Raw genomic sequence first — 24995 nt, 5'->3', positions numbered from 1 at the left:
ACATAGCTTCCCACCATGTCAATGCACCCTGCATCCCTTACATGAGTAAGCTGCGTGTGATGGGGTGGAAGTGTAGTCTTTGCAACTGCTGACATGATAACCATGTCAGACTTAAGATATAGGGTAGGCATACTGGTAATGAGTCTGGGGCACAGTATTTTTTCGATAGGCGAAAGACCACAGCCAGGTTTGCGGCTCATGCCTTCATGAGTTTTATTTATCGTCCCACAGAAAGCATAGGCTAGAGATGAACTTGACAGACCTGCTTGGATACTTCTTAAAGTTGCAGTGGAAGCACTGTTTTTGACCACTGTCACAGGTGGGCTGAAATGCCTGGAGCATCTCGCCTGAAGTGCTTGAAAACTAAAAATGCTGGTGGGATGGGAAACCAAACTGAATAGACATATTTTATCTTCCTAATGTACTACAGGGAGTGCAGAATTATTAGGCAAATGAGTATTTTGACCACATCATCCTCTTTATGCATGTTGTCTTACTCCAAGCTGTATAGGCTCGAAAGCCTACTACCAATTAAGCATATTAGGTGATGTGCATCTCTGTAATGAGAAGGGGTGTGGTCTAATGACATCAACACCCTATATCAGATGTGCATAATTATTAGGCAACTTCCTTTCCTTTGGCAAAATGGGTCAAAAGAAGGACTTGACAGGCTCAGAAAAGTCGTCAAAAATAGTGAGATATCTTGCAGAGGGATGCAGCACTCTTAAAATTGCAAAGCTTCTGAAGCGTGATCATCGAACAATCAAGCGTTTCATTCAAAATAGTCAACAGGGTCGCAAGAAGCATGTGGAAAAACCAAGGCGCAAAATAACTGCCCATGAACTGAGAAAAGTCAAGCGTGCAGCTGCCACGATGCCACTTGCCACCAGTTTGGCCATATTTCAGAGCTGCAACATCACTGGAGTGCCCAAAAGCACAAGGTGTGCAATACTCAGAGACATGGCCAAGGTAAGAAAGGCTGAAAGACGACCACCACTGAACAAGACACACAAGCTGAAACGTCAAGACTGGGCCAAGAAATATCTCAAGACTGATTTTTCTAAGGTTTTATGGACTGATGAAATGAGAGTGAGTCTTGATGGGCCAGATGGATGGGCCCGTGGCTGGATTGGTAAAGGTCAGAGAGCTCCAGTCCGACTCAGACGCCAGCAAGGTGGAGGTGGAGTACTGGTTTGGGCCGGTATCATCAAAGATGAGCTTGTGGGGCCTTTTCGGGTTGAGGATGGAGTCAAGCTCAACTCCCAGTCCTACTGCCAGTTCCTGGAAGACACCTTCTTCAAGCAGTGGTACAGGAAGAAGTCTGCATCCTTCAAGAAAAACATGATTTTCATTCAGGACAATGCTCCATCACACGCGTCCAAGTACTCCACAGCGTGGCTGGCAAGAAAGGGTATAAAAGAAGGAAATCTAATGACATGGCCTCCTTGTTCACCTGATCTGAACCCCATTGAGAACCTGTGGTCCATCATCAAATGTGAGATTTACAAGGAGGGAAAACAGTACACCTCTCTGAACAGTGTCTGGGAGGCTGTGGTTGCTGCTGCACGCAATGTTGATGGTGAACAGATCAAAACACTGACAGAATCCATGGATGGCAGGCTTTTGAGTGTCCTTGCAAAGAAAGGTGGCTATATTGGTCACTGATTTGTTTTTGTTTTGTTTTTGAATGTCAGAAATGTATATTTGTGAATGTTGAGATGTTATATTGGTTTCACTGGTAATAATAAATAATTGAAATGGGTATATATTTGTTTTTTGTTAAGTTGCCTAATAATTATGCACAGTAATAGTCACCTGCACACACAGATATCCCCCTAACATAGCTAAAACTAAAAACAAACTAAAAACTACTTCCAAAAATATTCAGCTTTGATATTAATGAGTTTTTTGGGTTCATTGAGAACATGGTTGTTGTTCAATAATAAAATTAATCCTCAAAAATACAACTTGCCTAATAATTCTGCTCTCCCTGTATATAGTTATGCCACTCCTTATTGACCTAAGCCTCATTTTCATCTTCTTATGAAACATCACAGTAGTCATCTTCTTCTTGCTTTTCATCCTCCTTCCTCTTTCTACACTCTATGCCACTTCACTCTGTGCTTCTCTACTCTACTCTGTGCCACTCTACTTTATACCTTCTTCTTCTACGGTTATCAGAGCCACCCTTTGCAATGAAATGATAGGAACAGTTAAGGATAAAGCAAAAGTGGTGGAAACAGTGGCATCATTTGTGGTATTATAAATTTAGTATTAAAGCTCTGTCATGTAGTGCAATGACTGAAAAATTTTTATGGGAGCCCAGATGTTGGAGAGCCCCTAAAAACATTCTACATTCACATTATTACTGGTATTTTTAAAACGAATGCTGGTGAGGCGCATTGTACCTAGGTGCACAACTCTGTTGCTTTTCTCCAGTCATCGGCTGCCTCATATTCTGGGAACTATTCCACATACAGTTTGTCTGTTCTTAAGGGTGTCTATCAGTGCTGCTCCTCCTCTATATCCAGCATTTTGACCGGCAATTGTACTGTGACCTTAACTGAAGTGGGCAGCTGGTGGCTTTAAAGCAAGAGAACATATGATGATGGCACTGCGATCTCCTCACTGACCTATTAGAAGGTAAGATTTTTTTGCGATCAATGGTTTCACAAATAGGAGTGATGGCAGAGATACTGCTAACTGGACTGCCCACAAGTGTTCCACTGACAACGCTTGCAGAGAAACAGGCATGCCGTTGACAGTTGAGTCAAATGACAGTGTCGTAAATAGTCCCTCCAATATGATTGTTGCCACTGCCTGAGATTCCAGATGTTAAACAGCTGACCTAACAACTAGAAGCTTCCGCTGCAAGTTCTGATGTCAATGAAGGGACTGGAGTGGACAAGGAAGGTGACAAAAAAAAAGGTCCTGACAAGGGTTATGGGCAGACTGTAGCTAAGGAAACAGTCAATGAGCACAACGAGGCACCTTTACATGCAGTTTTTCAGGTTCGAAGGTGACTCTACACTTAATAATGATTTTGGCAGGAAAGTCAGTAGCTGCTTACAGGAGCTAGACTTCTGTGTCATTTGACAGCAAAGAGCTCAGACTGTCTCTCAACAGTTGTTAGAGGGAAGCTTTAATTGAGTAAGATGTTCTAACCTGAAAGGCCATCTTGGTTGGTGCTTCTTTAGAAAAGACCCCTGATGCTTGTGCTTTCAAGCCATCTTTGTAGAAGTAACTGAAGGGGCACTTTACACTGAGGCATTCTCTGACGAGGGTGCATCCTATAGGAAAGGGGCATTTTTTTCACTTTTGAATATAAAGAGCCAGGTGTTTGGGTTTGTCTTTCAGGAGAGTGACAGTGGCTATAAAGTAAAGGCTGAAACTGAGCCTGGTAATAGGTATCCAGGGAATGAATACATTTGTGAGGTAAATCAGTTTGGGTACTCCCTCAAACCCACACACCGAAGAAAAAATCCTTGCTATTGGGATCTCTATGGTCCTGGAATGCTCAGCATGTTCCCCTCACTGGCTGGAGTTTGGGCATTTTCCAATGAGATTAATTTACTAATAAATAAACATTATTCTTTTACCTATTGGCATGTTAATGTTTCCTGCTATACTTAGAGTATCGGAAAAAATACCAACCTAGTGACAGGAAATTAATGAAGTATGTGAATCTATGAAAGAACCAAAGCTGGAGAACCTGACTATCACTTTTTCTTAAGACAGTGAAACATTCACACACGAGACTGTTAACATTTAAGCATTATAAACATAGTTGATCCAAAACATTCTTCTCGAATCAAGCCTCAAGCAACTTGTCTTTGTAGGCACCTGACCCATCAATGTATGACAACATCTAAAGCACGCCAAGACCAATGATAACACAATAAAGCAACATCTAAATACAAAAGTAGTGTCCTATGCTATTCCTTTTCCAGGTTTACAACTCCTTAAGAGATGTTGAATCTTGTATAAACCATTGCATCAAAAATCGAATTATATTTTGAAAAAGTTTAACAACATATGAATTTGATAGGTCAGTATAAGAATAACAAACTTCCAGACAATGCAACAGTGCAGGTGATCCACCTTCACCTTTGATCTCCAAGTACAGCCCTGGCTCCAAAGTATTTCTTGAGTTCAGTTTCGGGATTCAAGTTCCTAGAGTAAAGAAACCGAGAAAGGATTGTTGAACATGAAAGGTGTACACATTAATAAGCACAAAGAAAGGGCAAACATTGTGCTATTTTGGATAAAGAGAACATTTAAAATAAGAGTTTCAAGCATTGGAAATTAAGCAATATCAAGTCGATATTATCCCAGGCATTATTTAGGCATTCCTGACAAAAGCAAATACTTAACACAGTTCCTTGCAGAATTTATAAGAGACACCAAACTAGCATATCATGTAAAATGTTTAAAAGCCTCTATAAACTTAAACGTTTCGCAAAATGCATTACATAAAGGTATCTCATTTGATTATTAAAACGCTTAGAATCCAGATGTTAAGCCTGGGTTACATATTGACAAGTCTCATTAAAAAAAAACAAGAAAAAAAAAAAACTCACAAATTTGAATTTGTTTCTTGCATACAGTGATCATACACATGCTCAGGGCTTGCAATTTCTGTTTATTCATTCCCTAAAACAGCCAAAAGTGACTAACATATAAAACAAGCACTGGCAAAGCCAATAGGTCCTGCCTAAGCAACAGCTATTGGCTTTGCCAATATGTTTCAGCTATGCTGTACATCAGTTTGGCTGTTGTTCAACATGATTAAAAATTAGTGAGGTAAAGGAGTGGCACAGAGTGGAATGTTGTAAAGTGGAGTGTCATGGAGTGGTGTGGAGTGTTGTGAAAGGAGTACAGTGTTGTAGAGTGGAAGGGCGTAGCGTGGAGTAACTTTGAGTGGTGTAGAGCATCAGAGTGGAGTAGAGTGTCATGGAGTGGCATACAGGGTAGAGGGTGTTGTGTAAAGTGGATTAGAGTGTTGTAGTGCAGGGTGGCATAGAGCAGAGTAGGCTGTCGGAGGGTTGAGTGGCACAGAGTGGATTAGTGTGGTAGCGTGGAATAGCACAGCATGGAATAGAGTGTTGTAGAGTTGAGAGGCACAGAGTAGAGTGGCATAGAGTGGAGAGAAGTGGCGTGGAATAGTGTGTTGTGGAGTAAAATGGCATGGGGTGGGAGACGGAGTTGCCTAGAGCGTCGTAGAGTGTAGTAGAGTGTTGTGGAGTAGAATGCCAGAGTGGTGTAGAGTTTAAACAAGTCAAGTGTCAGAGTGGAGTATCAGAGTGTAGTGCCAGATAATGGAGTAAAGTGGTCTAGAGTGAAGTGGCATAATGTACAGTGGTGCAGGGTAGATAGGCATACAGTGTAGTCACATAAAGTGCAAAGGTATAGAGTGGGGTAAAGTGCAGTGGTGCAGAGTAGATAGGTATTGAGTCAGTGACAGAGTGCAGACTTGCAGAGTAAAGTGTCATAGAGTGCAGTGGCAGAAAGTCGAGGCACAGAGTAGAGTGGCATAGAGTGATGTGGTGCAGAGTGGAGCGGCATAGAGCGCAGTGACAGAGTGCAATACTGTAGAGTGGCATAGCTTGCAGTGTCACAGAATAGAGTAGCGTTGAGTTCAGTGGCCAAGAGTGTACTCCTGCAGAGTAGAGTGTCACAGAGTGTAGTGGAGTGGAGCACAGTGGCATAGAGTAGAGTGTCATAGAGTAGAGTGTCAGAGTAGAGTAGCGTAGTGTGCAGTGGCACTGAGTGTTGCAGGGTAGGGTTTAGTGGCATAGAGTGCAGTGGTGCAGAGTAGTTGGCACAGAGTGAAGTGGCGTAGAGTGCACTAGTTTTAAGTAAAGTGGTGTTGCGTACATTGACAGAGTGCAATGGTGTAGAGTAGAGTGGCTTAGAGGGTAGTGTTGTAGAGTGGAGCAGGGTAGAGTGGCGCAAGGTAGAATGGAGCAGAGTAGAGTACAGTGGTGTAGATTGGCGCAGAGTGGAGTAGTATGGAGTAGAGTGTAGTGGTGTAGAGTAGATTATTTAGAGTAAATTGAGTGGAATGGTGCAGAGTGGAGTGGTAATGAGTAGTGGTTTAGAGTGCAGTGGCATAGAATGCAGTGTGGCAGACTACAGTAGCATAGAGTGGAGTGGTGTAGAGTGGAGTGCAGTGGCGAAGACTGCAGTGGTGCATAGTAGAGTGGGGTAGAGTTTAACATTATAAAGTAGAGAAGAGAGGCACAGAGTGAAGTGACAGAGTGTTGCACCAGACGTCAGCAGTGCTAAAGCCAGTCATATGGTGGTAGGCCATTTTTGTTTCAGTGGAACATGTTCACCGATTTCATTGTTGATAACACACACATTCACAGAGATAGTATAAAAACTATGTTTTGACACAGGCAGGATGTTCAAGACTGTAGAGTGAATAATACATTTTGTATCAGGGATTCTGTTAGTTTTCAGAAAAGCAGTAATCTGCGTTGTCTATATTTTTATGGCACAGTGCTACTGCACGTGTTGAACATACACAGGCTATTGCTCATTAAGTGTAGTTGTGTAGGCTACACCTTTTGGCTTGCCAATGCATATCATTATTAAAAGGGTTTGGTACTCTGACTCGCTGATTGCAAATAGAAAGATCATTAGACATTCACTAGAGGGTCACATTACTTAAACGCCAACAGTGAACCTCAAAATGAATATTTGTGAGGTACCACCACTGAATGGGTGTGCACCTCCTCCCTGCAGACCTGTTTTAAGTGTTCTTTTACAGCCTCAAAAACTGGAAAAGAAGAGGGGCACAAGTGGGTCCATGAAGAGAGTAATCTAAATTTTTCTTGCTTTCCTATAAACGCTCTCACTTTGAAGTCACAGAAAGAAAGGTAAAACCAAGCTACCTTGGAAGGTGAAAATGGAGCCTGATGTTTAACTTTGTGTTTAAATGCACAGCAATTGTTACAGGAGAAGAACAAGATTTAAAGTAGTGTTGGGCAAAGCAAGGGATGAACCCAACCTAGACAGCCTAAAAACAAATAAAGCCAGCAAATAGAAAGCAAGAAAATGTGAGTTACAAACCACACAGACAATTGTAAGCAATGGGCAGAATGCATTCACAGGGAAGCTTTCTGAATGTCCCCAAGATGTCTTCAGCAAATCGGACAGCTGCGCTGTCTTTTAGGTTTCGGCCTAAAAAGAACTGAAATAAGATCAAGAAAGTGTTCTGTTGAGTGTTTTAAGTGTCATGTACAAAATGTTTACAGTAAAAAGAGAATAACAACCTTTGGGCATTTTAAAATTGGTCGACTTGAACAAAATTAAATGTAACAATCATTACATCTAGCAACGGGTGGTTATTTGTTGCCTTTATGTTCATGTTTACCACCAACTGATGGAAATGTTAAGAAAAGAGCAAAGGGCTCTGAACAGAAAAACTAGAAACTTCATGTAGACTATGTCATCACTTACTTTTTTGTCTGAAATTCCTGAAGAAGTGAAGTGATTGCAATTCTCATAATCTGAATGTTATTTTTTTAACACTAAAATGCTAGAATAAACTTTGAACTCCAATTTCTGGCCCAGAAGGGGCTGCATAGTTTTTTTATGGTTGTCTATCCTATTTTTCAGAGTAGTATTAGCTTTATGGGTTATAAAGTACTTTTATTTTCATACAGTAATGTATTCAGTGAAGTGCTAAAATTGCTGTGTGAATTTATTGTGAGTCTTAAGCTCATCAACTTCTTGAGTAAACATTTTTTTATGTTGTGTGGTTACAGTGCTTAATACACTGCGTATAGAGATGTACGAATTAAAATAATTTGAAGGTGTTGCATTAATTAAAAATATAAGCTATAAATGTAGAAATTTTTGTGGAATTTAACGTTAGTTTGCACTTAAAGAATAATGAAAATGTTACATATCCTGTAAGCATCTGTTTGTGGCACACAGTGCTTTAGATTTACATGCTGTGCATAATCCTGCAATCTAATGTTCGACTCCAATGTGTACAACTTGCTTTTGGTAGAAGCAGTCCTTCCGAGTCTTGAGGTATATTGACTGCAACTGTCTCTGGTAATGCACATGGGCATCGGCTCCAATATTAAGACTGCCTTTTCCACATGGAGGGCTAATATGTAGATTAAGCATATAGAAGAGATGACCATGCACAGTAAAGGTAAAAAGATTACCATCTGCAACAACTATGGGTGACCGAGGAGGAGGATGGGGGCATGTTAATCTACAGCACTACATGCCACAAACAGATTCCTAGATGGTAAGCAAGATTTTTCATTCATGGCATGTGCAGATGTAGAATCACATGCTGTTGATAGACCATAAAACAGCCCTGCCAACATCCACACAATACTGTTTAGTAAACATGTGAAGGTGAACCATGTAGCTGCTTTGCAGATGTCAGCTAGAGGGATGTTGCCCAAAAAAAGCCATTGAAGCCCCTTTCTTGCGAGTGGGGTGTGGCGTGGGAGGGATAGGCAGCAGGGCACTTTTTGCTTTGGTGTAACAAACCTGTATGCAACTGACAAGCCAAGGTGTAATGCCTGCTTTAACAATAGTATGCCCTGTGAGTGGTTTAGAAAAAGACTCTAAGAGCTGTTGTGTTTTACGAAAAGGTTTTGTTCTAAATATAAATAAATAGTACAGGAGTGCTCTTTTGACATTCAAGGTTTGCAGAGCCTGCTCCGCTACAGACTCTGAAAGTGGGAAGAACACCAGGAGTTCCATTGTTTGGTTGAGATGAAAGTTAGAGACTACCTTGGGTAGGAATTTAGGATTAGTTCTTATGGCCAATTTGTTACGATGCATCTGGAAGAAAGGTTCTTCCAAAGCTAGCGTAGATATTTCACTGACACGACTGAGGGAAGTTATGTCCCACAAAGGAAAGTGACCTTCCAGAAAAGAAACTGGAATGGGCAAGAAGAACGAGTTACTTACCTTCGGTAACGACTTTTCTGGTGGATACATTAGCTACCTGTGGATTCCTCACCTAATGAATACTCCCATTGCGCCAGCATTCAACGGAAATCTTCTTCCTAGCTTCTGCACGTCGACGAGGACGTCACATTTGCCCACGCGACGCCGTCTGACGTCATACAGGCAATAAGAGGTCCTCGCCGACGTCAGTACCAACATTTTTTACGTGCCTGAGAATAATAGGCCATTGAGATAAAAGAACAAATAGCAATATTTAATGATATTCCAAATAAATACATCATTCTAAGAACGTAATTCTTCTTTTTTTTTTTATACAAATAAATAAATATATGAGCAATATATACATATGAACATATATACAGAATATATACAAGTCCTCAAAACCAAGAGGAGCACACTTAAGAATTACTTGGTTAGACCAGACAGGCAACGGGGAGGCGGGTGGGACCGTGAGGAATCCACAGGTAGCTAATGTATCCACCAGAAAAGTCGTTACCGAAGGTAAGTAACTCGTTCTTCTGATGGATACAACTACCTGTGGATTCCTCACCTAATGAATAGAGTCCCAAAGCAGTACCGTGCCCGGTGGTGGGTGCCTGAATGGTCAAACCAAGAAATCCTGCAGCACTGACCGTGCAAAATGGCTGTCCCTTCTGACCTCAGAGTCCAAACCGTAATGTTTCGCAAAAGTGTGAAGGGACGACCAAGTTGCGGTCTTGCAGATGTCGACCACAGGAACACCCCTGGCTAAGGCCGAAGTGGCCGACTTAGCTCTGGTGGAATGAGCTCTAATACCATCAGGAGGATCCTTCCTTGCCAAAGAGTAACACATTTTAATGCAAAGAACAACCCACCTGGAGAGTGTTCTCTTGTGGACTGCCTTTCCTCTCCTCTTTCCCATGTATCCGATAAAAAGCTGATCCTCCAGCCTGAAATCCTTTGTCCTGTCTATGTAAAAGCTTAGCGCCCTCTTTGGGTCCAAACGGTGAAGTCTCTCTTCTTCCTTTGAAGGATGAGGCGGAGGATAGAACGTGGACAGAGTAATTGTCTGGGCCAAATGAAAGGGTGAAACAACCTTCGGAAGGAAAGCAGCCTTGGTCCTCAACACAACCTTATCCCCATAAAAAGTTGTATAAGGGGGTTTTACCGATAAAGCCTGCAACTCACTCACTCTCCTTGCAGAAGTTATAGCAACCAGGAAAACTGTTTTAAGAACTAACAATCTTAAGGGTCAAGAATGCATAGGCTCAAAAGGGGACCCCATAAGGAAAGTTAGGACCAAGGACAGATCCCATTGAGGCATAACGAAAGGAGTTGGAGGGAATTTATTCATAAGGCCCTTCAAGAATCTAAGTACTATAGGAGATTTAAATAACGAAGGCTGGTCTGGAAGACAAATGAAGGCTGACAAAGCAGACAAGTAACCCTTAACAGTAGCCACTGCACAACCCCTCTGTGCTAAAGACAAAGCAAAAGATAAAACGTTTGACAAATGAGCACGTAAGGGATCAATCTGTCTCTCTCCACACTATACCACAAATTTAGACCACCTATTAGCGTAGATAGATTTAGTGGAGTGTTGCCTGGCCGCTAAGATAACATCCACTACCTCAGGCGGGAGAGAAAAGGAACTCAGGTTGCCCCGTTCAATCTCCAGGCATGAAGGTGCAGGCTCTGGAGGTTGGGGTGTAAAACCTGCCCCTGCGACTGCGAGAGGAGGTCTGCCCTGAGAGGGAGACAGAGCGGAGGGCACAGTGAGAGTTGGAGAAGGTCGGAATACCACACCCTCCTTGGCCAATCCGGAGCAATTAAGATTACTTGGGCCCGGTCTTGGCGTATTTTCCTCAATACTCGAGGAATCAAGGGTATGGGAGGAAACGCGTAAAGCAACTGGTCGCACCAGGTCATCTGAAACGCGTCCCCCCAACGCTCTTTGTACCGGATACTGGAGGCTGCAGAGTAACGGGCAGTGCGAGTTCTCCCGGGTGGCAAACAGATCTATCCGAGGAAACCCCAACATCTGGAAGATTAACCAGACTTGATCTGGATGGAGACGCCACTCGTGGTCGGTCGAGAAACGACGACTGAGACTGTCCGCACGTACATTCAAGACTCCGGCCAGATGATTTGCTACCAAGCAAATCTGATGGTCCTTTGCCCAGGACCATAGCCGAAGAGCTTCTCTGCAGAGAAGGTACGACCCCACTCCTCCCTGCTTGTTTATATACCACATCGCGGTAGTATTGTCCGTCAGGACCTGAACCGACTGACCGCGAAGGGATGGGAGGAAGGCCTTGAGAGCCAGACGTACAGCCCGTAACTCTAACAGATTGATATGAAACATCTGTTCCTCTGGAGACCAAAGCCCTTTGATCTCCAGGTCCCCCAGAAGAGCTCCCCACCCTAGAGTGGAAGCATCCATTATGACCGTGGTCACTGGTGGAGGCTGCGTGAACGGCCTTCCCCGGGAAAGATTGTCGTCCGCAATCCACCACTTCAAATCCGTGGCAGCATCTCTGGAGATCCTGACAGAACCTTCGAGATCTCCTTTGTGTTGAGACCACTGCCTTTGGAGGCACCACTGAAGAGCCCTCATGTGCCAGCGAGCATGCGTGACCAACAGAATGCAGGAGGCAAACAGACTGAGCAGACGTAGGACCTTGAGGACTGGAATGACCGCTCCACTTTGAAACATTGGAACCAACGCCTGAATGTCTTGAATCCGCTGAGGCGGAGGAAAGGCTCGATTCAATGTTGTATCCAGTACTGCCCCTATGAACAGGAGGCGTTGAGAGGGCTCTAGGTGAGATTTGGGCACGCTCACCGAAAAACCCAGGTCGAACAACAACTGGGTTGTCGACTGCAGATGATGCAGCACAAGCTCCGGGGACTTGGCTTTGATCAACCAGTCGTCCAAGTAAGGGAATACTTCTATTCCCTTTGTAGGAAGTTGGCTCTGTATGTGCTATTTCAAAGTAAGGAATAGCATGCACAGAGTCCAAGGGTTCCCCTTAGAGGTAAAATAGTGGTAAAAATAGATAATACTAATGCTCTATTTTGTGGTAGTGTGGTCGAGCAGTAGGCTTACCCAAGGAGTAGTGTTAAGCATTTGTTGTACATACACATAGACAATAAATGAGGTACACACACTCAGAGACAAATCCAGCCAATAGGTTTTGTTATAGAAAAATATCTTTTCTTAGTTTATTTTAAGAACCACAGGTTCAAATTCTACATGTAATATCTCATTCGAAAGGTATTGCAGGTAAGTACTTTAGGAACTTCAAATCATCAAAATTGCATGTATACTTTTCAAGTTATTCACAAATAGCTGTTTTAAAAGTGGACACTTAGTGCAATTTTCACAGTTCCTAGGGGAGGTAAGTATTTGTTAGTTTTACCAGGTAAGTAAGACACTTACAGGGTTCAGTTCTTGGTCCAAGGTAGCCCACCGTTGGGGGTTCAGAGCAACCCCAAAGTCACCACACCAGCAGCTCAGGGCCGGTCAGGTGCAGAGTTCAAAGTGGTGCCCAAAACGCATAGGCTAGAATGGAGAGAAGGGGGTGCCCCGGTTCCGGTCTGCTTGCAGGTAAGTACCCGCGTCTTCGGAGGGCAGACCAGGGGGGTTTTGTAGGGCACTGGGGGGGACACAAGCCCACACAGAAATTTCACCCTCAGCGGCGCGGGGGCGGCCGGGTGCAGTGTAGAACCAAGCGTCGGGTTCGCAATGTTAGTCTATGAGAGATCTTGGGATCTCTTCAGCGCTGCAGGCAGGCAAGGGGGGGGTTCCTCGGGGAAACCTCCACTTGGGCAAGGGAGAGGGACTCCTGGGGGTCACTTCTCCAGCGAAAGTTCGGTCCTTCAGGTCCTGGGGGCTGCGGGTGCAGGGTCTCTCCCAGGCGTCGGGACTTAGGATTCAAAGAGTCGCGGTCAGGGGAAGCCTCGGGATTCCCTCTGCAGGCGGCGCTGTGGGGGCTCAGGGGGGACAGGTTTTGGTACTCACAGTATCAGAGTAGTCCTGGGGTCCCTCCTGAGGTGTTGGATCTCCACCAGCCGAGACGGGGTCGCCGGGTGCAGTGTTGCAAGTCTCACGCTTCTTGCTGGGAGCTTGCAGGGTTCTTTCAAGGCTGCTGGAAACAAAGTTGCAGCCTTTCTTGGAGCATGTCCGCTGTCCTCTGGAGTTTCTTGTCTTTTCGAAGCAGGGGCAGTCCTCAGAGGATGTCGAGGTCGCTGGTCCCTTTGGAAGGCGTCGCTGGAGCAGGATCTTTGGAAGGCAGGAGACAGGCCGGTGAGTTTCTGGAGCCAAGGCAGTTGTCGTCTTCTGGTCTTCCTCTGCAGGGGTTTTTCAGCTAGGCAGTCCTTCTTCTTGTAGTTGCAGGAATCTAATTTTCTAGGGTTCAGGGTAGCCCTTAAATACTAAATTTAAGGGCGTGTTTAGGTCTGGGGGGTTAGTAGCCAATGGCTACTAGCCCTGAGGGTGGGTACACCCTCTTTGTGCCTCCTCCCAAGGGGAGGGGGTCACAATCCTAACCCTATTGGGGGAATCCTCCATCTGCAAGATGGAGGATTTCTAAAAGTTAGAGTCACTTCAGCTCGGGACACCTTAGGGGCTGTCCTGACTGGCCAGTGACTCCTCCTTGTTTTTCTCATTATCTTCTCCGGCCTTGCCGCCAAAAGTGGGGCCTGGCCGGAGGGGGCGGGCAACTCCACTAGCTGGAGTGTCCTGCTGGGTTGGCACAAAGGAGGTGAGCCTTTGAGGCTCACCGCCAGGTGTGACAATTCCTGCCTGGGGGAGGTGTTAGCATCTCCACCCAGTGCAGGCTTTGTTACTGGCCTCAGAGTGACAAAGGCACTCTCCCCATGGGGCCAGCAACATGTCTCGGTTTGTGGCAGGCTGCTAAAACTAGTCAGCCTACACAGATAGTCGGTTAAGTTTCAGGGGGCACCTCTAAGGTGCCCTCTGGGGTGTATTTTACAATAAAATGTACACTGGCATCAGTGTGCATTTATTGTGCTGAGAAGTTTGATACCAAACTTCCCAGTTTTCAGTGTAGCCATTATGGTGCTGTGGAGTTCGTGTTTGACAGACTCCCAGACCATATACTCTTATGGCTACCCTGCACTTACAATGTCTAAGGTTTTGTTTAGACACTGTAGGGGTACCATGCTCATGCACTGGTACCCTCACCTATGGTATAGTGCACCCTGCCTTAGGGCTGTAAGGCCTGCTAGAGGGGTGTCTTACCTATACTGCATAGGCAGTGAGAGGCTGGCATGGCACCCTGAGGGGAGTGCCATGTCGACTTACTCATTTTGTTCTCACCAGCACACACAGGCTTGTAAGCAGTGTGTCTGTGCTGAGTGAGGGGTCTCTAGGGTGGCATAATACATGCTACAGCCCTTAGAGACCTTCCCTGGCATCAGGGCCCTTGGTACCAGAGGTACCAGTTACAAGGGACTTATCTGGATGCCAGGGTGTGCCAATGGTGGAAACAATGGTACATTTTAGGTGAAAGAACACTGGTGCTGGGGCCTGGTTAGCAGGGTCCCAGCACACTTCTCAGTCAAGTCAGCATCAGTATCAGGCAAAAAGTGGGGGGTAACTGCAACAGGGAGCCATTTCTTTACACCCTTCCTTCTGAGCTCTGCCGCAACCACCAACATCACCTTTGTGAAGACTCGAGGTGCTGAAGTAAGACCAAACGGGAGGACCGCAAACTGATAGTGCTGCGACCCTACCACAAACCGGAGATACTTCCTGTGCGACTTGAGTATCAGGATATGAAAATAAGCATCCTGCAAGTCGACAGACACCATCCAATCTCCCTTGTTCAACGCCAAAAGCACCTGAGCTAGGGTCAGCATCTTGAACTTTTCCTGTTTGAGGAACCAATTCAACATCCTCAGGTCCAGGATTGGTCTCAACCGACCATCCTTCTTGGGAATCAGGAAGTACCTTGAATAACAACCTTGACCCTTTTCCTGCTCTGGAACCAACTCCATCGCGCCCTTTAAAAGGAGGACTTGAACCTCCTGTTCTAACAACAGGAGGTGTTCTTCTGAACAATAAGATGGGCGGGGCGGGATGGGGGGCGGAAACTCCCGAAAGGGAAGGGTGTAGCCTTTTCTCACAATGCTGGTAACCCAGGCGTCTGATGTGATGACCTCCCACTTGCGAATAAAATACAGTAACCTTCCCCCTACAGGAGAGGAGTGAGTGGGAATTGGTGGAAGCCTAAGGCTGCTTCCCCTGCTGCACCCCTCCAGAGGAAGAGGAAGAGGCAGAGTGCTGCTGAGAGGCTCCCCTGGTACGAACCCTACCCCTCCCTCTAAAAGACCTATAGGTGAGAGAAGAGGTAGGCTGTTGGAATTTCCCCCGAAAGGAGGAAAAGGATGAGCCACGACCAAATCCTTGAAACCTCCTAAAAAATCTGGAGGAGGCAGAAGAAGTGGCTTGTAGTCCTAACGACTTGGCCGTGGCCCTGCTCTCCTTAAACCTCTCCAAAGCCGAATCTGCCTTGGCACCAAAGAGCTTGTCCCCATCAAAAGGGAGGTCCAACAGGGTCGACTGCACATCCGAAGAGAACCCTGAGTTGCGAAGCCAAGCTTGTCTTCTCGCAACCACAGCCGTGCCCATCGCTCTGGCCACCGAGTCAGTTGTATCCAACCCAGATTGGATAACCTGGGTTGCAGCAGCTTGAGTGTCTGACACAAGATTCAACAGCCGTTGAGGAACCTCTGTATGCGTAGATGTTATCTCGTCCATCAGAGCATAAATGTACCTCCCCAAAATACACGTAGCATTGGTGGACTTTAACGCCATGCTACATGACGAGAACACTTTCTTTGATTGCATATCCATCTTTTTGGAGTCCCTGTCCGCCGGCACTGATGGAAAAGATCCAGGCGCAGATCTTGTCGAACAGGAAGCCTGGACCACCAAGCTTTCAGGCGTAGGGTGTCTGGAAAGAAAGCCAGGGTCAGTTGGTGCAGCCCAATACCTCCTGGCCACAGACCTATTGACAGCCGAGGAAGATACCGGCTTCTTCCAGACCTCCAACACAGGTTCCAGCAGCGCCTCGTTAAATGGCAAAAGAGGTTCTGCTGATGTAGAGGCCGGATGTAAAACCTCAGTCAGCAGATTTTGCTTCGCCTCAGATACCGGCAAAGACAGTTCCAGGAAGTTAGCTGCCTTCTTTATCACAGCATGAAAAGTGGCCGCCTCTTCAGTATACTCCCCTGGAGATGACAAGTCCCACTCAGGGGAAGTATCAAGGCCACTAGCTGTGTCCAGCCCATGAAGACCCTCGCCAGAGTCCTCAATTTCTCCTTCCTCCAGGGTCTGCTGATACTCTTGTTCTTCCAAGAGACAGAGAGCACGTCTCCTCGAATGCAGCCTCTCCTCAATCCTCGGCGTCGACATGGCGTCAGCAGATGTCGAAGAGCGACACCGATCACAGGATCCGTCCAACACCGGGTCAACAGGCGTCACAGGTAGCTTCGGCACCGAACCAGGAGTCGGATGAAGAGAAGACTGCCTCGGAGTCGCAGAAGGCCCAGACGGCGTCACTGGCCGAAACACCGAAGCCTCTGGAGCCGAAACCTCCAGAGCCGAAGCCTCTGGAGCCACCGGAGCCGAAACCGGCGCCGAGCCCACGTTCCCCAAGGGGAGAAAGGGCATGAAGGATGCTGGTCGCAGCGGAGCCGGAGTACCAAAACTGAAAGCCAAAGGACCCGAAGGACCCGAAGGCCCCGCCGGTGCGCCACCTGGAGCCATCTGCTGAAAGATGGAAAACATCGCATTTAAAAATGCGGTATTATCGGCTCCAGGGCCGGAAAAGCCGGATACTGTGGTGCCTGGATCGAAGGCGACACCGACGCCGGCCTCGACGTCTGCAACATCGGTGAGAACATTTGAGGCTGTGGCACCTCAAATACTGAAGGCGGCTGGCCCGAAGACCTGGGCGAAGTCGGTGAGGCTGGAGAAGGCAACGGCGTCGATGGATGAGGAGTGACTGTGGGACTGACCTCCCAAGTCTTCCGACGCCGAGTCGATGGCGACCTCGACCGAGACCTCTCCTTACTCGACCGGCGCCGGGAGTCTCGATGACGTCGATGAGACTTCGGCGAGGAGGATTTTCTATGATGCCTCTTCTCCTTTCTCTTCGACTTCGCCATAAAAAGTTTGGCCTCTCGCTCCTTCAGGGCTTTCGGATTCATGTGCTGACATGAATCACACCTGGCCACATCATGGTCGGAACTCAAACACCACAAACAGTCCAAATGTGGGTCAGTAACCAACATTTTGCCCCCACATTCTCGACAGGGCTTAAAACCAGACTTCCTCTGAGACATAGTAACCTCAGAGAAAAAAAACACAGCCAAAAACACACTAACTGCCGAACAGCAACAGTAGCTCCCTCGAAGATAACCGTTTCGAATGGCACGGAAAAAAGGGAACTGACGTCGGCACGTCGGTGAGGACCTCTTATTGCCTGTATGACGTCAGACGGCGTCGTGTGGGCAAATGTGACGTCCTCGTCGACGTGCAGAAGCTAGGAAGAAGATTTCTGTCGAATGCTGGCGCAATGGGAGTATTCATTAGGTGAGGAATCCACAGGTAGTTGTATCCATCAGAATGAAGTGGTTCAAAAGGAGGGACCGTTAACTTAGTTAGAACTATCCTGACATTCCACACAGAAACGGGAGACATCTGTATTGGGATAACCTGTTTAAGTCTTTCCATAAAAGCCTTAATGAGTGGGATGCTAAAAAGTGAAAGGGACTGAAATTTTGAAGGCATGCTGCCACAGCACCTAAATGAAGAGTGACAGAAGGGTAAGCAAGTCCCGACTTCTGTAGGCAAAGAAGGTAATATATAATGTTCTTCAGAGGAGCTGTGAGAAGGTCAATGTGTTAAGGGAGACACCAGTGTACAAACCATTTCCAAGCTGCATAGTAGGCTCTAGTTGTGGACCTGCATGCTTCCTTCAAAAAATCGATGCACTCTGCAGGAAGGTTAAGGTATTAGAATTCTAGGACCTCAGGACTGAGCTGTTGGGGGTTAGGATGCCTGAGAGTGCCTTGATTATGTGACAGAAGGTCCGGCCCACTGGGTAACTTCTCATGAAGGACCACAGAGAGTTTGATTGGGGTGGTGAACCAGGGCTGGCGTACAAGGTTGCAGCTACTACAATGTGAGTGAAGGATCTCGGTCTCATTTTCTGAACATCGAATGACAGGAGTGGGAGAGGCAGAAAATTGTAAGCAAATATCCCTGACCAATTCATTGCCCAAGGTCTGTGGTAATCTGGAGGTGAAGTCTGTGCATTTTGCATTTCTCGCAAAGTGGAAAACAGGTCTATCTGAAGCCACCAACAATGGAGTACAGCAGTAAAACTGGGATGGAATTTCCAATTGTTGACCTGTTGATACATCCTGCAGAGCAGGTCCACCACGTCGTTGTCGATCCTGGAAATGTAATGAATGAGCAGATGTACTCTGTGATATATAGCCCAACACCAAATGTTCTGGGCTGAAGCAGACTATGGAGGGTGTGTGTGTGTGTCCCTCTGTTTCTGTCAGTAGAACACAAAAGTGGTATTGTGCGTCCATACCAAGACTACTTTCTACTGGATGAGGAGGAGGAACGGCCTGAGGGCCAGCTGGATAGTCAACAGTTCTAGGTGACTGATGTGTAGACCCTGCTCAGTAGGTGTCCACACAGCTTGGATGGTGAGATCCTATAGGTGTGCTCCCCATCCAGTAAGAAAGGTGTTTGTGGTGGTGGTTTCTTGCGGAACAGGATCAAGCAAAAGCTGTCCCTGCAACAGGTTGTTTGCATTCCACCACTGCAGAGAGCGATGAGTATGGCTCCAAATCAACACTAGGGCCTCCCACTAGCCCTACGCCTTAGGCCATTTCTCTGCTAGGCGCTGCTGTAATGGATGCATATGTAATCAGGTGTGAGGAACAATGGTGATGCAGGATGCCATTATGCCTAGTAAACACATCACTGTCTTTACTGTTATCTGACATGATGGCAGAAAAAGGAGCAGCAGCGTGTAATGCTATCTATATTTAACCACTGATTCCATCTTGACCACGACTCCATGTTGTGCTTAGCTTCAAATGCCATCACATTGGTGGCACAGGCAATTTTCCATGCACAGTTTAACGTGTTTTCGCTTTTCTCATCAGGGAAGGGAACACAACATGGGTGATGCAACATTGATAAGAGTGTGCAAGGATGAGAATGTTTATGGCAGAGAAGCATACAGCTCGGTCCTGGAAATACACCTTGGGATCTGGCCAGTCTCTTACATGTTTTTTTCAACACTGACCCAGTACAGCCAGCGCTTGAATTTCACAAACTTACTCAAGGGGGGGGGGGGGCTTCTAGAACCTTCCTCTTAAATTTGTTTAACATATATAAGGTGGGAAAGCTTGACATTGGGGTAGTAGGAACTAATATCTGAGAGTGGACGCATTGATCAGAATAATCCCATTGGGAAAGTTTCTCCTGTCTCAGCTGTCACTGGTTCCACAGCTTTACGCTAGCAGACAAGGATGATGTTGGATTTGATCCCCATGGGATGCATTGTTAATCCTTAATATCTAACTTTACTGTGTGGATGCATAAATATATGTTTTCATTCATCATTGCTATATTGCATTTTCTCCGATTATTATTCAACTGCTGTGATTATTTTAGTGGCTGCACGTGTGTCGTTCTAGTCACATTAAGTGCTCACGGTATTCTTTTCGTATATTTGTGTTTGGGACCTGGTAAGTGCCCTAATAAATTCATTAGTCAGACTAAGAGTGCTGCATTTGTCGCATTCTTTAGCTTTGTTCCCTCTCCGTCTGAAGCAAAGCAGAACACAGCGCTTGGAATGTTGGCATCCGTGCAGGGCTGCGATAAGCTTTACCCTACATAAGAGTCATGAATGGCTCCAAGGAAGGGCTGCACTAGGAGGGGCTGGAAGCGGGTTTTAGTCGTACTAACTGTGATTCCTAGTTTGTGAAGGAGCTCTACGGTGATCTGCTTGTGTGCTACGCATTGGTGCTGCATAGCACTCTTAATCAGCCAATCATCCAGGTAAGGGAACATATAGATGTCACTCCATCTACGGTGAGCGGCTACCACAATCAGACACTTGGTTTCCACCCATGGGGCTGTAGTGACCTCAGAGGGAAGAACTTTGAACTGCTCATGCTGACCACGAACCGTAGGCATAAATGATGTGCAGGGTGGATGGGTATGTGGAAGGAGGCATCCTTCAGTTAGCGGGTGGTCATGAAGTAACCTCGTTACAGAAAAGTGATGACATCCTGGAATGTTACCATGTGGAAAACGCTTCAAAAGTATGCATTTGGTGAGGGGCTTTAGGTTGTGAATGTGCCTGAGGGAGCAGCCCTTTTGGGAAATAGAAAGTATAGGAAGTACACCCCCTTGCCACAGTAGTGCGGTAACTGGCTCTATGTCCACTTTGGCGAGTAGTGTGTGCATCTCCTCCAGGGGCAGATGCTTATGTTCCAGGGATAGTTTGTGCTTGTGGGGTGGAATTTGTGATGATGGGTGCATGAGTTCTAAACAGTAACCATCCTGTATGATGTTTAGAATCCATTGGTTGGAAGTAATTTCTGCACATCAGGGCAGGAACCCCTGTAACCATCCCTTAACATGCGTTATATGGTCAGAGAAAGGATAAGAGCATCACTGTTTAAGAGGGGCAGCCATTTTAGGAGCTGTACCCTTTCCTCTGCACCTGCCATTACTCTCCTTGTAGCCTCCCTTGTAGTAATCCCATGAGGGAGTCTGGTGCTGCTGCCTAAAGGGTGGTGGAAGGTTGCGGTTTGGGAGTTTTGATTGTGTCATGATACTGTGAGTGGAAAAGAACAAATTACTTACATTCAGTAACGCCTTATCTGGTAGAGACTATCAAGCCGCAGATTCCTAATCTTTGAATATTCCCAGGCATCAGACTGTATCTGAAAGATTTTTGGACAGTACGGCATGCGCATCGGTAGATGACATTGTTTGGGTCCGCGCTGTAAGTGAGATGCACAGTACCTATATAGGTGCCACCTCAGCACGGTGATGTCAGTTACTGTTGCCACTTTCCACGCCACAAGTCTGGAGTTACGATGAGAAATGATCACTGGTGTGGAAAACACTAATGCCCTGAAAATGGTGTCCCTTACACCTGAAACGGTTTGCAGAGAGGGGAGGAAGGTAGGGTCGGTAAGCAATTCCTGGCTAGATAGTGTCTCTACTGGAGAAGGCATTATAAATGGAGGTAAATTGTTCTATTAGAGACCTCAACTTCAGATTCCTTTGAATAAATAACCAAGCAATACTTCCCCCGATGTGTTTGCATACCCAATAAAACAAAAAAATCCTGCTGGACCAAAGAGGCGAAGTACCCGTCACAATTGACGTGACTGTCAAAGAAGTAATGTTTTGTAAACGTATGCAGTGATGGCCACATCACTGCATGACAGATGTTCAGGAGAGGAATGCCACGCACTAACATAGTGACTACAGCCTTAGCTCTGGTAGATTGAGCCTGCATGCCCTAAAGGGGCTGTTTCTTGGCAAATGTATAGCAGATCTTAATCCACAGAATGATCCATCAGAAGATGGTCTGTTTCTGCACAGCCTTGCCTTTTTTGGCTGTGACATAGCTCACGAAGATTTGATCACCGACCCAGAGCTCTTTTGTGCAATCAAGGTAGAAAGACACCACTCTTGTTGGGTCCAGATGTTAGAGTCTAGCCCCCTCTTAGGAGGGATGAGGGGAGCAAAGAATGTAGACAGGGTAATGCTTTGGTCTACATGGAAGGGAGTGGCAACCTTCGGAAGGAAGGAGGCATGTGACCAGAGGACCAGTTTGCCTGGGTAAAAGGAGGTGAAGTTAAGGTGCACTGAGTGGGTCTGCAATTCACTGACCCTCCTGGCTGATGTGAAGGACATTAAAAGGCAGTTTTAATTGTCAGTATCTACAGAGGCCAATTGTGAAAAAGTTCAAATGGAGCACCCATCAGTAAAGTGAGTACAAGGTTGGGGTCCCACTGAGGTGTGATAAATGGCATGGGGGGGGGTGGGCATGTGCTGCTGACCTTTGAGGAAGCTGGTTAACACCAGAGATTTAAAAAGAGAAGGTTGGTCTGGCAAATGCAGGAATGTAAAGACTGCAGAAAGATACCCTTTGACAATGCCAATAGCAGAGTTCTGTTGGGCCAAACATAGGGCAAAAAAAGAACCTTGGAATAAAGGTGAGGAATGGGGTTCAACTTTGTGGGGGTGCACACCATGAATGGCAGGTGTATACCGGCTTGGAAGAGGGACACCTGGTTGCCAGAATAAAATCACAGACTTTTGGAAAAAGGTCCAAAACTGTCAACTTCCACCACTAACTCTCAATGCATTCAGGTAGAGGATGCGTAGAGTCGGGTGCAAAACCCTGCCCTATTGCTCTGACAGAAGATTCTCCCAATGAGAAAGCCTGACTGAAGGACAGATGATCATCCCTAACAGCTCAGGACACAAGACTCTCCGTGCCCAATCTGACACCACAATGATAACTTTGGCCCGGTAGTCCTGAACTTCTTGAGAACTCTGGGCAGGAGTGTTAGTGGCTGGAAGGCATACAGGAGGCTGAAGTTCCACTGGAGACAAAAAGCATCTCTGAGCAAAAGTCCAATTGGAAACTACAGTGCATGAAACTGTTGACACTGCATTCTCTGCAGTGGCGAACAGATCTTACCAAGGCTCTCACCACTGCTGAAAAAATCCTTGCACCACCTCCGGATGGAGATGCAATTCGTGATCAGCTAGGCATCTTCGGCTGAGTTTGTCCGCTCTGGTTTTCAGACAGTCCGCCAGGTGTTCAACCACCAGTGAACGGTCCCCCCCATCCCACCCATGTCCAGATACGCAGGGCCTCTTGACAGAGGGTTCACGACCTCAACCTACCCTGTTTGTTACAGTACCACATGGTAGTGGTCTGTGAACACCGGCACCACCTTTCCGTTGATAAAAAGAAGAAAGGCTTTTAATGCCAAGTGAATCGCCCGAAGCTCCAAAAGATTAATGTGGAGCTCCGACTATGATGGAGACTAAAGTCCTCCAATCTCCACTTCTCACAGATGGCTGCCCCAGCCCAGGAGTGATGCATCTGTCACCATTGTTAGATCTGGTTGTGAAAGGGAGCGGTTTCTGCCACTGGCACAATCGTGGCTGGTTAGCCACCAATGCAGGTCTTTTGCAGTTGTCTCAGAGCTGGACCAAGTCTGACAGATTCCCCTGGGCCTTCAGGTCCCATTGCATTGTCTCCATATGTCACCGAGCATGTGTCACAGCAGGATGCAGGAAGCTATGAGGCCAAACAGCTTATAGTTGGAGTCAGCCTCACTGAAATCCAAGCTAGAGACTGAAACATCAGAATCATAGCCTGAATATCCTGGACTCGTCGCTCAGGAGGATTGGCTCAAAACTGCACTGTGTCTAAAATAGTTCCGCTTAAAGGGAGCGTCTGAGAGGGAGTCAGGTACAACTTCAACATTTTGATAGTGAACCCCAGGCAAGAGCTGGAGGTTTACTGTAATCTAAAAGTGGGTGACAACTGCCGGGGGCAAACCCGCCTTCAACAGCCAGTCATCAAGGAAGTGGAAGACTGAATTCCCAAACCTCCACAGACAAGGTGCAACCACCGGAATCATCATGGTGAATACCGCAGGGGCACTGGTAAGGCCGAAAGATAGCACAGCAAATTGAAAGTGCTCTTGGCCCACTGTCAACCATAGATAGTGTCTGTGAGCCAGCAGGATGGGGATGTGGAAATATGTGTCCTGCAAGTCCCATGCTACCATCCAGTCTCCCGGGTCTGGGGCAGACAAACTTTGGGTGAGCATGAGCATTCTGAACTTCTTTTTTTTCTTGAAGAGGTTGAGGAGGTGCAGGACCAGTATAGGAAGAAGACATATGTCTTTCTTTGACACCAGAAAGTAGTGGGAATAACAACCACAAACTACTTCTGATGCAAGCACCCTCTCCATGGCTACCATGCCAAAAGAACCTGCAATACTTGACAGAGCAAGGAGAGATGGTCCTGCGTCAGCCAATCTTAAGTGGGTTTGCCTGGGTGGTGGGGGTGTCCTAAAGGGGAGGAAGCAGCCGCTTTGGACTATCTGGAGTACCTAACAATCTGATGTTGCTGACCACCAGTGGGGGAGGTGATGGCATATTCTGCCTCCCACTAAATGCCCACAATGGTTTGATGCCGGACTAAAGAGGCTTGGAGGCAGTGGTTACCAGGGGGTGGTGGATTGAACTGGATGCTTGTCCCACATGGCCTATGGGACCCTCAGCAACAAAAAGACTGGGAAGCCTGCGTCACTAGATATCTATATTTCTTCCCCTTTAATAACTACAAAACTACTGAATGGACTTTCACCAAATCACAACAAGCATTCTTTCTGGACCAAGATCTAGATTTCTGCCAAATTTGGTGTAATTCTTTTCAGCGGTTTGGGCTGTAGTCGTGCCTAAAATCCCTATGGAAAACTGCATGGGGGAAACGCGTTTTTGGATCCCCCCCCTTCTTCTGTGACCCCACTTGATGAATCACTCCAAAACTCACCACACAGCATCTTAAGTGACTTGCATACCCATTTAGAAAATGTCTTGAAGATTCGTCAAACTGCGCCAAAGTTCTAGACAAACCATACAAATTATTTTCCTATGGAAACTAGGTCCTAAATATAACAAACTATTACACCATGATTCGTTTCGGTCAATGCAACAGCCTTAATCACATAGCAAGCAACATCTTTGGCAGCGTTTTTAATCCGTCAAATGTTGCTCACACTTGACAGTGAAAAAAATATGTAAAACATGTGGACATTGAAATCTGCATCGGAAATATCTTGATATAAACAAAATGAATTTATAACCAATTGTCTTACTGCAGATTTGATTATTGTTAAATCTGCCAACCTTAAGGTGGTCTACCTCCAAATCGTTTACCTACTTGCCTCCT

At 46.2% G+C, this 24995-nt stretch overlaps 1 protein-coding gene across 1 annotated transcript in view; it reads right to left on the bottom strand.

The window, feature by feature from the left end:
• Positions 1–24995, bottom strand: part of TCF25 (transcription factor 25) — a 444525-nt gene that overhangs the window by 333491 nt on the left and 86039 nt on the right. The window contains exon 5 of the mRNA XM_069216958.1: positions 4108–4173. Within this exon, the coding sequence (XP_069073059.1) occupies positions 4108–4173 (66 nt within the window). The remainder of the gene's footprint in view (positions 1–4107; positions 4174–24995) is intronic.

The sequence above is a fragment of the Pleurodeles waltl genome, chromosome 12 (genome assembly GCF_031143425.1).
Source record: "Pleurodeles waltl isolate 20211129_DDA chromosome 12, aPleWal1.hap1.20221129, whole genome shotgun sequence".
Classification (NCBI taxonomy): domain Eukaryota; kingdom Metazoa; phylum Chordata; class Amphibia; order Caudata; family Salamandridae; genus Pleurodeles; species Pleurodeles waltl.
Note: the sequence above shows the minus strand (reverse complement) of the source record. Positions and strands in the feature narration are given on the sequence as shown.